Genomic DNA, 13,312 nt, shown 5'->3' on the forward strand with positions numbered 1-13,312 from the left:
ACTAAACTTAAATTCTATATATTCAATCTTTACTAAGCCCAAAATCTTTTACTCTGGGTGTTTTTCATTAAAATTCGAGCTTAGTATTTACTCCTTTACGTGTCTCATCAATTAAAAAATGTTATACGCAATTATGTACCATGATAACATATCTTAGATGTGTTCAGTGAGTTCATCCATGCCTAGTGTAAAAGAAATGGATTTAGAGTTGATTCTTGATGTAATTCTATCTTTATCATTGATCTTTCATGTATGAATCCAAATTAATTTTCGAACACCTTGGTCTTTTTTTTTCAAAAAATATTATGGTACAACTCATTAACTTAATGCTTCTATACAAAAAAGAGCAGTTTGGTACACGAAACTTCAGCCAATGCAGGGTCTCAAGAAAGGTCTATTGTACGCAGTCTTATTTTGTTTTGCAAAAGGCTATTAACTTGATGCTTATATAATTTGCATAATTTTGTATGTCTCTTTTATTTTTATACACGAGATTAAAGTACTTATCATTGATGAGACATTTCTTTGTCTTGATAGGTGTATGTTTACAATAGTTGAGAATAAAGAAGCAGGTGAAGAGGAACTAGGAAAGAGTAGGAAACTTAGAAGAGAAGTTAAATTTCAGATCCACATAAGCTTCTACTTAGAAGTGAAGATGTGCTAGGCTGTTATGGTAGTGGCGAGGTGTTTAGGGTTACAATTTAGAGAACAAAAAGTAACAATGAAATAAAGAAAGAAAAGGGGAGGAAAAGGGAGAGTAAGAGGAATAAAGGAAGGAAAGACAAGAATTATATAGGCTTATTTACAACAGCAAAACTCTGAACTAACCTATACTAAATAATTAAAGTAATAGATAAGGAATGTGATTTGCTTAACTTAAAAGGGGGTGCATACATTTCTAAAAAAGGTCAATTGGAAACTTCCCTACCTATGGCTTAATCTTAGCAACGTTGGACGTGTTGTACTAAACTCGTCTATGCCCAACAAGTGGAAGAGGGGAGATATAAGTTCATAGGTAATTTATATGTACAACCTCTCTAGTTTACTAGCATTCCGTGCACACTATTTATTCTCTCCATAAATAATCTACTTTAGATGACCCTAAAACTATAGGGGTTGTACCCATAATGTACCCTTGATTAAAAAGTCACAATGGACTGAAGTAGTGATTATACCCATAATGTACTCTTGCCGGATCGGAATCATACTAACCGCCCTTGTAGATACAACCAGATATATCCAAAGCTGCTCTCCCGAGCACGGCTTGGATAAGATTGGTAAGCTAACCAGATATTGTTTCAATTCCTGGAATTCTTGTTTGCACTCTTCATTCCATCGGAGCCGAACACCCCTCTTCAACACTCGAAAGAAAGGCAAGTCTTTATCCATTGATCGGGAGATAAACTTGGATAAAGCCACTATCCGTCCGACTAGCCTCTGAGCTTCCTATAAAGTTCTAGGAGATTGCATGCTACATAAGGCTTGGACACCCTCTAAGTTGTTGGAGCCAAATTGGATAGGGGGTGTAGTCTGAGTCACCGACTTATCCTCGATAGCCATGTTTTCCCTTCGACAATGAGCCTTTTAGGCTTGATTAGAATCTCTATTTGTAGCTCATTCGACAATCACATTAATAACACCTCGTGTAGGGAGATTAGGTTGTGGTTGCTCCCCGATGCTACTATCCGTGGGTTGTGGAGTTGATGTCGAAGAAGAATCCCGTCTGCTCCGCGAAGTCTGCCCTCTTGAAGAATATGGGCTCGAGCAAGAGCTGACTAAGCCCCTCGATCAAAAGTTCCCGATTCTTAGAGCAATCGAAGTCGGAGATATTCCGCCTTGATCCTTTCTATCTCCTGATCCAGGCCCTGACAATCTTGGGTAGTGTGATCATATTCTCTGTGATATGTGATAAGCACAGTAACCATCTGACGGTGGATTTTGGGATTCACCGCCATACCCGAAAGATGCCTTAGCACCTGATGATCTTCACAAATTTGCAATGCTCTTTCTTTAGCCTCCATCACTTTTGAGTCTTTCCTATATTTATTGTCCCCAACTAACGTAGTCGGGGTTCAAATTGCATTGCACTAATTGATCAACTGCACCAATTGATTATGATCAAAGGGGACTCCTCCCTCATCCGGAGTGGAGGCGCGAGATTGAGCCCTCTGTTGTCTTGCACTATGGCGCATACACACTATCTTTGACGTCTAAGTCTCATATTTCCCACAGATGATGCCTATTCATGATAGGGTGGAATTTGGATGCTTGTAGCTGAGTATTCCTTGGATGCCTGTGGTTGAGCACTCCTTGTAGCCTCTGTATCTTAATAAGAGAATTGTCCTACCCAAAGTTAACACATAGTCAGAGAGCGCCGATCTTGTCCCTGCGTGACTCCTCCTATGCTTAAGTCAAACTTCGAGGAAGGTAATAGAATTTTTAGTAGAATGAAGATGAATAGCGAGAGATTAACATACCCCTTTTCTGAATTATCACTTTTCTTTAATAGCTCTTACCACATAATGACGTCCATTATGACATCAATACTCCGTCTGCAATGGTCGCCGACAACCATTATTACCTTTCCATTTAACAATGACCTCCCTAAAGATTTCCTTTGTCCATAATGGTTACCATTCACTATTGATTGTATTTATTGCCCATTGCTTCCTTCACCCTTTTACCCCAAGCATTAGTCTCCAACGCAGATCATCATTTGACTTTGAGCCTAATTCCCAAACACTGGACTTTGAAGCCGAGCACTATTCGACACCAGACTTCTCAAGCATTACACTCTAAGATCGAGCACTATATGACTCCGAACCTGATTCTCGAGTACTAGACTCAAGGTTAAGCACTATAGGGCTTCAAATCCGATTCCCAAGTTCTAGACTCTAAGATTGAGGACTATACAGCTCCGAACTCCCGGGCATCTCCTAGTTCTGAGCCCGTTTACCAAACATGTTATGTTTCTCGAGCCCAACTTTTTTCCTTATGGGCCCACCCAACTGACCCCCATGACTGATAATTGCAGATTATTATGGGGTATCAGTAGGGATTTGATTAAGTTTAGATACTCTCTTTATATATATAAAAAGGGTAGTTCGGTGTACGAAACTCCTGCCAATATAAGGCCCCAGGGAAGAGGCTATTGTATGCAGCCTTATCCTGCTTTGCAAGAGGCTGCTTCCGAGATACTTTCTATATATGTATGAATAAAATTAATAATATTTTTTGTTTCAAAATTTCTTAACATAGTATTAGAGCAAACCCTAGTTGTTGTCCCCAACCCTAGTTGTCATTCCAAACCTTAACCTCTTCTCTTCCGTTATTGAACGATGGCGACAATTCTTCTCCTACATTAGTCGTCACTGGCCTAGGAGGAACCACCTATTGCCAATTTGTTATTGCTCAAATTCCAATCATTGAAATCTCTGCGTGTAAGAGTCAGCATGTGAAAATGAGTTTGTTACCATAAATCTCTTTGATTGTCACTATTCCGTTTGCCTTGTTTCATACAACTTTGCATACTTGATGGAGTCAACATCTGTTCAGGTGTGAGAATTTTTGTGCAACTTCGGAGTTTCTTTGGTATTACAAATTTAGTTCTCTGTTTATTTTGTTCTTGCTTCTCCAAGAAGTGTTAAATCTTCATCTACACCAATTACTACCATTGTCGAGTCAGGTAAACCAAATATATCTTGTTTCCTCATCCTCCAAATGAGTCATTGATTCTTATGCCACAGATTATATGACAGATAATTTTCATTTGTTTTCTATTTTTCAATCACATACCTCTATTTCTACTATTACTTTAGCAAATGGATCAACCTATTGGATCGAGTGTATGTGAGAGGGGGGGGGTGAATCACGTGCTTTTTTAAAAAAATTCGTTCGTTTAAAATCAGAGTTAAACAATTTGAGCTTTGAAAAGCGTGCAGCGGAAAATAAGAAATACGAAGCGGGAAATGCATACAGGAGAACACAGAACGATTTTACTTCATTCGGAGCCTTCGGCGACTCTTACTCGAAGGTCGGGGTTCCTCAAACTTTTGCGTTGTGCAATCCACTATAATCCTCGATCGACGAAAACCCCCCGGTTGAGAGATTCGAATACAAAGGATAGGAAATGTGACAACCCCACACTTCCTATTTATAAATTAAGTACAAGCAGTAAGAACAATGCTTACCAAACACTTTTGTAGATTGTCGATTAGCTCCGTGTGTTGGAGTTGTCTTCCGATAGCAAGTGGACGTCGTGTCGAAGCTCGGGCCGCCGCAGAAGAAGGACGTCGTGTCGAAGCTCGGGCCGCCGTAGAAGGACGGTCGAAGTTCTATCATTCATGCACTGACCGAAGTTTTATATAGGCATTATTGAATTTATCTAGATCTGCAAATGTTAAAAAAACGCAAAACTTGATCCACGTCTTGCAGTTTATCTTATTCAGGATTAAAGAATAATTCAAATAATATATATATTATTTTTATAGGAAATTTTATCCTCCTTAAATATTTATTATAGGAATAATTTTATCATTTAATAAAATTTCATATTAGTAAAATGAATAATAATGAAGATTAATTTTGCAGAGTTCACATGCAAAATTAACTTTATCTATATACCAAATAAACCCTATAAAATAGAGTTAGTATAATAATAAAATATACTAAAATACAGAATATTCAAAATTAATTAGATCCTGTCAATCCAGACCAAGATCTAACCAGGCCTCAACTTAGATCACCCAAGTGGGTCTAAGTTGGACCGCGCCTAAAGTTCCAAAATGGAACTCGTCCTCACTGGTTCGCTCCTCCAGTGACTTACCTTACTTACCTTAGCGCAACTTTACTAGACTTCTCTAATCCACCAGGTCTTTTGCCAAGGCTCAACCACCATGGTTTTCCTGCCAAGTCTCCACCAACTTGGTCTTCAGCCAGTTGTCAGGCCCCGCGGACCCAACTGGACTTCCTGCCAGGACTCAACCATCCTGGACTTCAGCCTGGTGTCTGGTTCTAAGTCTTTCAACCCTGCACACTTAGTAAGAAGGTTAAAACCCATAACAAACTTAACTTTAACCTATTTGTCATTCATCAAAACTTGAGTTAGACCATTAGTGCAAACTGCACCAACACAACCTTTTATGTTTTTGGGTCTGAGATAATTACTCAAACTCCTTCAATTTCATTACACTATTTAAGCTTACCTTAATAGTCTTTTAATTAATTTCTATAAGCAAACTCAGTTGTTTTCTTAATTGTTGTGTCTCTTCTTTCTTGATTATTGTTTTTTTTTTCAAGATCGTACGACGAAGAAAATTATTGGTAAAGGACATGAGTTTAGAGACCTCTCCATCCTTGATGCACAAAAGGGTATAGATGTTACTCTCTTAATCTTAATAAGTATTTGGTGTCCATTGATGTCACTTTTCTTGTAACCACACCTTTCTTTGCCTCTACTATCGTCCTAGTCAAGGGGAGGATGATGCTTTGTTATTTTATAACGTCACATCCTCTATTTTTGATCCTATTGAATCTGTTCTTGTTAAGCCTTCCATACAACAAGTTTATTCTCGACATTATATTCTTCTTGATCCATGTTCTGCATCAGCTTCTTCGTCAGCGGATCCAGTTACAGGTGATGATCTACCAATTGCTTCTCGCAAAGGTAAACATCAATATGCTTATCCAATGTTTCTTGTGTGTCTTATCATTATCTACATGTTCCTTTATTGCATCTCTCAATTCTATATTCCTTCTTAAAACTGTTCATGAAGTTCTATTTTATCTTGGTTGGCACAATGCTATGATTGAAGAAATGAATGCTCTGGATGACAATAGTACTTGGACCTGGAAGAAGGCAATTTGATGCAAATGAGTGTTTATAGTTAAAGTCAATTTGATGGGTCTATTACTCAACTAAAAGCCTGTCTTATTGCTAAAGGCTATGCTCAAGCTTATGGAATGAATTATTCTGATATTTTTTTCTTGTGGCTAAAATTACTTTCGTATCAGCCACTGATAATTGGCCTTTACGTCAGTTAGATATTAAAAACACTTTTATCCATGGTGACCTTTCAGGAGGAAGTTTATATAGAGTAATCGCCAAACTTTATTGCTCAGGGACACAACAATAAATGAAATTAATAAATAATCAGATTAATTATGAGATTAATGAATAAAATTAATAACATTTTTTTTTCAAAATTTCTTAACAATAATTAATCGGATCCCTGTTTTTGTCCCAATTGCCATTCCAACTAATTATTTTAGTGTCATATTAGCATATGTTTCGGTTGAGTAATATCTTCATATCATATAGGGGATCATAAATATCATTTAAGATATAAGTTTTTTTTTATCTCCCTCACCTTTCATCTTCTCTAATAATTTTAATTTCTCTACCTCATTCTAATTAAACACCTATGTTCTTGTCATATTATTATTCTACATTATTAGTTATTATTTTTGTTTACTATGATTAATTAAGTAATAATATAATAATTAATTACTTAATATCAACAGATACAAGTTAGTGTTTCTTAATCCCCCCTAATTTTGTGTTAATTATGCTTTTGAAATTTTTTTGATAAGCAATTGTATTCTTTTTTCTGCTCAATTCTCATGGCAACTAATTATTTTAACATATTAGCATAGGTTTTGGTTGAATAAGATCTCACTATCACATGGTGCTAAAATATCTTTGAAAGTTCGATGAAAGAAAAATACAATGAGCACAATTTGTAATAAAGCCATAGTAAAATTCTGACTCAAAATATAAAACCAAATCATAACTCTAATACGAATTGAATTAACATGCTCTAAATTGACCCTTTCCTTTGATAGGACTGAGTTCATATAGCGGCATGTGGTAACTGTATATGGCGGAGTCATCCAGGCTTATGATTTTTTTAGATGTCCTAGTCCTAGGGTGCCATGGACCTGAACAGTATAACAATTTTATGTTCAGATGAGTCATGCAGTCACTTTTTGGATGCTGGCACAATAGAGGCTCCCCACTAGAGATCGACAGGAGTATTAGAAGGATCGACAGTGCACCTGTTATAAATAGATGTTGGAGATACAAGAGCATCTGTTCTTCCATTGCCCTCCTATTGCAGAGGATTCGAGACTAATTTCATATGCGTCTAGAGATGTTCACCTATCGAAGGACGATCTGTATCTTTGGACAACATTTCAAAGGGAGTAGGGTGGTGATAAAAGCTTGTCATTTGGCTTTGTCATCACTAATACATTATGCGTGGAGGGCCCAAAATCATAGTTTTATTTGTGAGGGTCAGTTAGATATTGAAAGGATATTCAGGAGTGGACAGTTAGATTTTTAAGTATCTATTCAGATCTAATACTACATCATACATGAACTGACTGTAAAACCTCATTTTGGATAAATGATATATCACTTTTACTTATCAAACAAAATATTACGCTGACCATTTAAAAAGTTACAAGGTGCCAAATAACACATGCAACTTATCCAATATCTCCTATTTAGTCACTAATTCACAACAAGGGTTATGGTAATATTTTTTTTTGGATTGTTAATTTTATACCTCACTTTGTAATACTTAATTATTGTGGCATCGGGTGGTTACAAACCCATCCCTTACATAATGCCATGTCTTATATTGGCTTTATTTGAGATTTAAATCCTATCAAATCCTGGGGTATGGGAAAGAAAATTCATACCAAATGGGAGCTAAGTGGTCTGGAATGAATCCATTCATATATTTGATCTACAAATTGGTGCAATTTTCTAACACCACCCTCACCCTCACGGTCAAGCAATATCAAATTTGTACTGTGAATCAAGAAAGTGAGAAAGCATTGTTGAGCTTGTAGGACAAAAGGGCTTAGTACTCAAGGAAATTAGTTGGAAATTTAGTTGCTATGTGCTTGTGCCTGCAGTTAAGAATAAAAATAATAATACTAATTTTAGTAATTATTTTGATTAGTTATGGCCATCATGAACCAATGAGTTTAGAGTTCAAACCAAACTATAGAAGTATCTATCTATCTTTACGTTAAAGAATCGTCAATCAAATTCTATTATATCATATGATTCCTTTTAGCATTTCTCCGTTCTTCTCCTCCATCTCCTTCCAAGGAGATTGATGTCGTCTCCCTAATAACACTAGTTATCTTCACCTGTGGATCTCATCTTGTGTTCCTCTAACATGTGTGATCTTAGGTTTTTTTTTATTGCCATCTTAAATTTGATTAGGTGTTAATTCCACAAGCTTATTTTGTTAACAAAAGGTCTTCTGTACTTCTATAACTTAATAATCAAATTTTCGTTATAAATTGGGTTCAGGATTCTCAATTGATGTTGTAACACTTGTTCTAGCACGATTGGAATTTTGACAGTTCAGATATCTCAATAACTAGAATGACTACAATCATATTACAGAAACATGTTCGACTCTGATTCAATTTTTTTGTGCAGATAATGGATCTGCAGTCCATCTAAATGCCACAGCAAGATTTCCAGGTCCGTACCTCATGCTATCAATTAAATTTTCATCACACGGTGAATTGGAAGAAGTGTCATTGTTCAATCAGGTTTATATTTGTTGAACTATTCAGGACAAGGAGTTGCAATCCACCAAAACAATGATGAAATGACTCTTGCAGGTTTGCCAACATGTATTTATTAATAAATTTTGTCTGTAGTTTGATGCTGCCAAAAAATTTAGCAACTAAAGTTTTTGGAACTAAGGGATTAAACTTTTTAATTAGGAATCTGCTGCCCTTTTTCGCCAAGACTTTCATCTATTTAAGGGTATCTTCATAGGAGGATCTAATATTTTTGCCACTAAACCAGATCCCAGACGAGGCTTTATCATGAAGAGGCCTTATCCTGCATCTGCCAATGACGAAGGCGTATCCTCCAAGAAAATAGGAAAAGACGATTTCTTAGGCGTAGCATGGACTGTGCCTAACACAAATGGTGGGAGGGCCGAACCTTTCCATGCTGCAGGCTACGACCCACCGAGATCTCTATAGATGAAGTTGAGCCGTAAGGCTGAGTCCTTTAGGGCCGAGGCTGAGACGTCCACGTCAAGCCTTATGTAACCGAGACCTTTGAGGCTGAAACTCCAAGATTGAGTCCTTGAGACTTCTAGGCTAAGGTCAACACCTCAAGATGTCTGGACCGAAACCCCAAGACCTCTAGATTTCCAAGGCCGACACCCCAAGACCTCTCAAGCTGAGGCCGAGACCCCGAGGCTGAGATCCTGAGACCAAGACCTCTCAGTTTACTTTACTTCCTAATCATCTTATCTATAGCCATGTCTCTTTTACTGATGTGGACTGACAAGGTGCAGCTGAAACTAGGGCAGCTGTTGTTGAGATGAGTTGAGACTAGGGCAGCTGAAATGCCTGATCTTATTGTTGGAGATATGGGATGTTGTGGCAAACGTGCGATCATCCATTGTAATGTTCCAACAAGGTGATTGACACCTTTCAAACACCTTTCAAAATGCTCACACCATGAAAGGTAGAGGATAGAAAAAAAAATAGGTATATTCCCAAGTTAATCCCTTCTATCTATTTGTCTCCTTCCCGCGTAGGAAACACAAATTGAATGATCATAGACTCTGAATCAATTAAAACATACTCAATGCCATTTCCAGATTATTTAAGTGTTAACTGATTTTATCTGTTTATCCATTTTGTTTATTTGTTTTCATCATGCTTGACATTTTTATTTTCCTATTCCTATTTCTGACATTCTGTTTATGATTTCTACATCATTTTTCTGAATTTTGTTTTTCTAGAATGATGGGTTATCATCGCTGAGCTAACTTACCAATCCGCTGAGCTAACTTACCAATCCAGTGTTAGCATGTTTACTTGTAATAACTTAGCATGGTATACTAACCAAAAGAATCCATAGACATAAACGTTCTATATTTTAAATTCCCTCTTGGTCTTTGATTCACAAAATATAAATCAATTGGATAGTAGTGGAAGTGTTTGGGGAATATTTTTATCTTTCAAGGACCTACTGCTTTTAGAAATATTTGTGGCTCTTGTAGAAGACAGTTAATATTGCATAGTCTGGTCGCATACGCTCAGCATCTTAGTTTTCCAAAATCTTCTTCTATTCCCTGATTTGGGAGAAGAATAGTTTGATTTTTGCAGTCTTTTATTAATTTCCATTATGAAAATTATACATCTCAATTTATTTTGATATGGTACTTATTATATACTGAAAATCCTCTATTTCATTCTTAGAAAATCACTGTTTCTTAAATTGCTGGGATTAATTGCAATAGCTCGAAGTGAACTAGAATTCCTAGTCCAATTTGGAGAGAAAAAGTAAATTACTAGTGAACCATGTTAATTATTTACAGGTACTAAACATCAGTTCAGACCTTTATGTAAATGTTCATGGAACTAGTCTAGAGAATTGCTATTTACTTGGTGATTCTCACTTTACTTTGGTGGTGATCAAATTTTGGTTGCCTATACATGCTTGCATCGGATGTTGGTAGGGTAGGGAAGCAACCATCATGTAAAGGCTCCTAGCCTTTGTTCCATTAAGTGCTCCTTATGCCCCAAACGAGCACACAACGCTGAACTCTTTTCTAAAGTCTTCGTCCCATTCACTTGTTAAATCACTTTCTTCTATAATGAACTCTGCCTTCTTTTGAACTCATTGTCCCTTCCTTCTGTTCACCTCTGTCAATCAATAGAATAGGTGAAGCTTATCTACTCTAAAAGCCCAATTAGAGCGGTATGACATCAGTAGCAAAAGGAAAAAAGCAGTGGATTCCTGATCTTCTCACAAGAGGGGACTACTCGGCCTACTCAGCAAAGTCAGAGAAGAACAAGAGAGAAAAGTTTAAGTACTACTTAAGTTGGCCACTATATTTTTCGTAGGAAATATGCCTTCAGCATTTTTTTTCTTTTGAACTTTCAATTTCTCTTGTACAATGAATAAATTGATTTGGTTGTGTAATTGATGGAACCTTTGATTGAAAACTTGACTTTTTTTTTTTCCAGAGACAAACTTGAAATGCTTTTTGTTCATCAATCTCAATTTACTGGATTTGTTGTAGAAAATGAAACATCAAAAGACATTATGCAAGACGTTAATTCAACAAGCAGAGATCCAGTAGTTGAAACCAAAGGTGAAGAAGTTCCAAACTCTAAGTCAACTAACCAGATTCCAGTAAATCTCCTATTCGGAATGAAGGATAAAATATGGCATTACGCCGACCCTTCTGGTAATGAACAAGGGCCATTTAACATGGTATGTTTAAGATATTGGATGGAACAAGGCTATTTTGATGAAGATTTCAAGGTCTGGCGAGCAATGCAGTCACAAGAAGACGCCATGTTACTGACTGATGCACTTGGTCTCTGTCAATAGCGTCTTCTGCTTTCTCTATGATGCATTTCAGTGCCATCAGCAAATCTACTCATACTGAATCATATGCAACTGTACACCAGGCCTCTCACTCTTTGTTGATATTGAATTGCGGCAGTATTATATTTCTAAGATGCAGCAAGGAAGTCAGCATCCTGTATGTTGATGATATTTGTTAATCTTTGGGTCTGCTTATTGGCCAGATTAATCTTATTTTAGATTGCATCCTAAGTAAAAGTCTTGAAATGATAAATTTCACCAAAGCATTCCATTGCATTTCGAACATGGATGGGATGGTAAGTAATAAGCTGAATTATGCTTTGGTGTTGAGTCATTTATGTAAGTTTTAAATTGTTACTCTGCATCAGTGTGTAGGTGGTTTCTTGTGTGCACTGGGTTTGATGGCTAATGTCCTTTTTCCTTTGGCGATTGGAAGTATTAAACGCAGGGAACCTACAAGAAGAGCTACGTACAACCATGTTGATTTCTTCCTCTTCATTCTCAGGTCAAGCATCAGCCATTTTACATACCGTTGATCTTTAGAAATTGTCTGCCTGAGGATGCAGTGCACCATGCTAAGTTTGTGATCGTTTCTGCAGGTCGTTAGGGTAGAAAGCATACATTGACTGATACTGTTATTGGATCGTTTGTTCTGTTGAGTTGAAACAATGCACGTAGGTTATGCTTTTCAAGGTAGAAATAATAGGCTGAACATTTTGTCATTTAATTTTGGCATAGTTTATGGGAGAAAACTCATCATTTCAAGTTTCAACTGGAGTCATTTATATGGTTGGTGATCATAATTCTGTGCCTTCTCAAGGGGAAAATACCAAGGGACAGACATTTGGATTAGATGATCATGTCGCATTGGCATGTGATTGTTTTAATTTCGGTGAAGTTGAAGTAATGCTCTCTTCTATTGTGGTTAATTGTAATTTCTCGATTTATCTCCTTATAGATGATCGTGAGATCGATCGTGTGGGGGGTGACAGATTCATATTTTTTTTTTTTTTTGCTAAAGTGATCATTTTTAATTTAAATTTGAAAAGTTATTCATATTTAAACAAGTCTAATCATATCACATATATGCTACAGTTGAAGTTTTTTAATAAGTTTTATTGAAAATGAGTTTTTTCACATTATCAAATCATCTTTTGCCACCCTTTGAAGTAAACTATCTTTGCTAAATTGTGGTTGGCATAGAGTAGACAAATAAAAATACAAGCTGGCATTATTGCTTGTAAGGTACTGGGATTATTGCTTGTAAGGTATGCATTTGGAGAAAAACAAAACGATGTGATTGATGATAATAATATAACTATATTCTACCGTTTTAAAATTAATTTTCCTCGTCATTCTAGGCCTCTCTCAATAAAAATTGAATCCTCGTGGACTTAATTTGTAAATTCACTGCTTATTTTTAATCTTATTTCCCTTCAAATTCTCTCTTTTTTATTAATTAGATATCTAACTTTTGCTATTCAATTAATTTTAAAATGGGGCTATCCGATTTTATGTTTTAATTACTAAATACATTTAACAATAAAGTGGCTTTTCATGTATACTTCAGTGTCATTAATTATTCAAATATTATATATATATATATGGTGTATGAATTTTAAATTTTATTTGTGAGGTATGATTGAATTGATTATTACATAATAGATATAATAGATTTATTGAAATAGAAGGGAATCGATCTTTTATTTCATTTTTACTGAAGTGAATTTCAAACCTCAACAAAGCATCCTATCTTTTTACAACTATATCATAAATGTTAGATGGATGCTAAATATTGTTTTCAGTCCAATTTTGGGTTTATTTAATTTATTTATTTATTGTTTCTTTTTGGATGCTGAAGAGACCTATTTAATCTGCCTGGGCAACATTCCAGCATGTGCCAAACTCCTCGCGATCAAA

General features: G+C 36.1%; 1 protein-coding gene across 5 annotated transcripts in view; it reads left to right on the plus strand.

Annotated features, from left to right (window-relative positions):
• The window catches only part of LOC141845521 (uncharacterized protein At5g08430-like), a 37,281-nt gene extending 25,678 nt beyond the window's left edge, over positions 1–11,603 (plus strand). For 3 of the 5 annotated variants that reach the window (XM_074733577.1, XM_074733581.1, XM_074733582.1), the window contains 5 exons: positions 5,299–5,370; positions 5,609–5,665; positions 8,462–8,506; positions 8,602–8,649; positions 11,082–11,603. In XM_074733577.1, coding sequence (XP_074589678.1) covers positions 5,299–5,370; positions 5,609–5,665; positions 8,462–8,506; positions 8,602–8,649; positions 11,082–11,395 — 536 coding nt within the window. In that variant the 3' untranslated portion in view covers positions 11,396–11,603. The remainder of the gene's footprint in view (positions 1–5,298; positions 5,371–5,608; positions 5,666–8,461; positions 8,507–8,601; positions 8,650–11,081) is intronic. The other 2 variants (XM_074733578.1, XM_074733580.1) reach the window with 2 other exon arrangements.
• Positions 11,604–13,312: the final 1,709 nt, after the last annotated feature.

The sequence above is a fragment of the Curcuma longa genome, chromosome 14 (assembly GCF_044706935.1).
Source record: "Curcuma longa cultivar G26 ecotype Majalengka, Jawa Barat chromosome 14, ITB_CL_G26_1.1, whole genome shotgun sequence".
NCBI lineage: Eukaryota > Viridiplantae > Streptophyta > Magnoliopsida > Zingiberales > Zingiberaceae > Curcuma > Curcuma longa.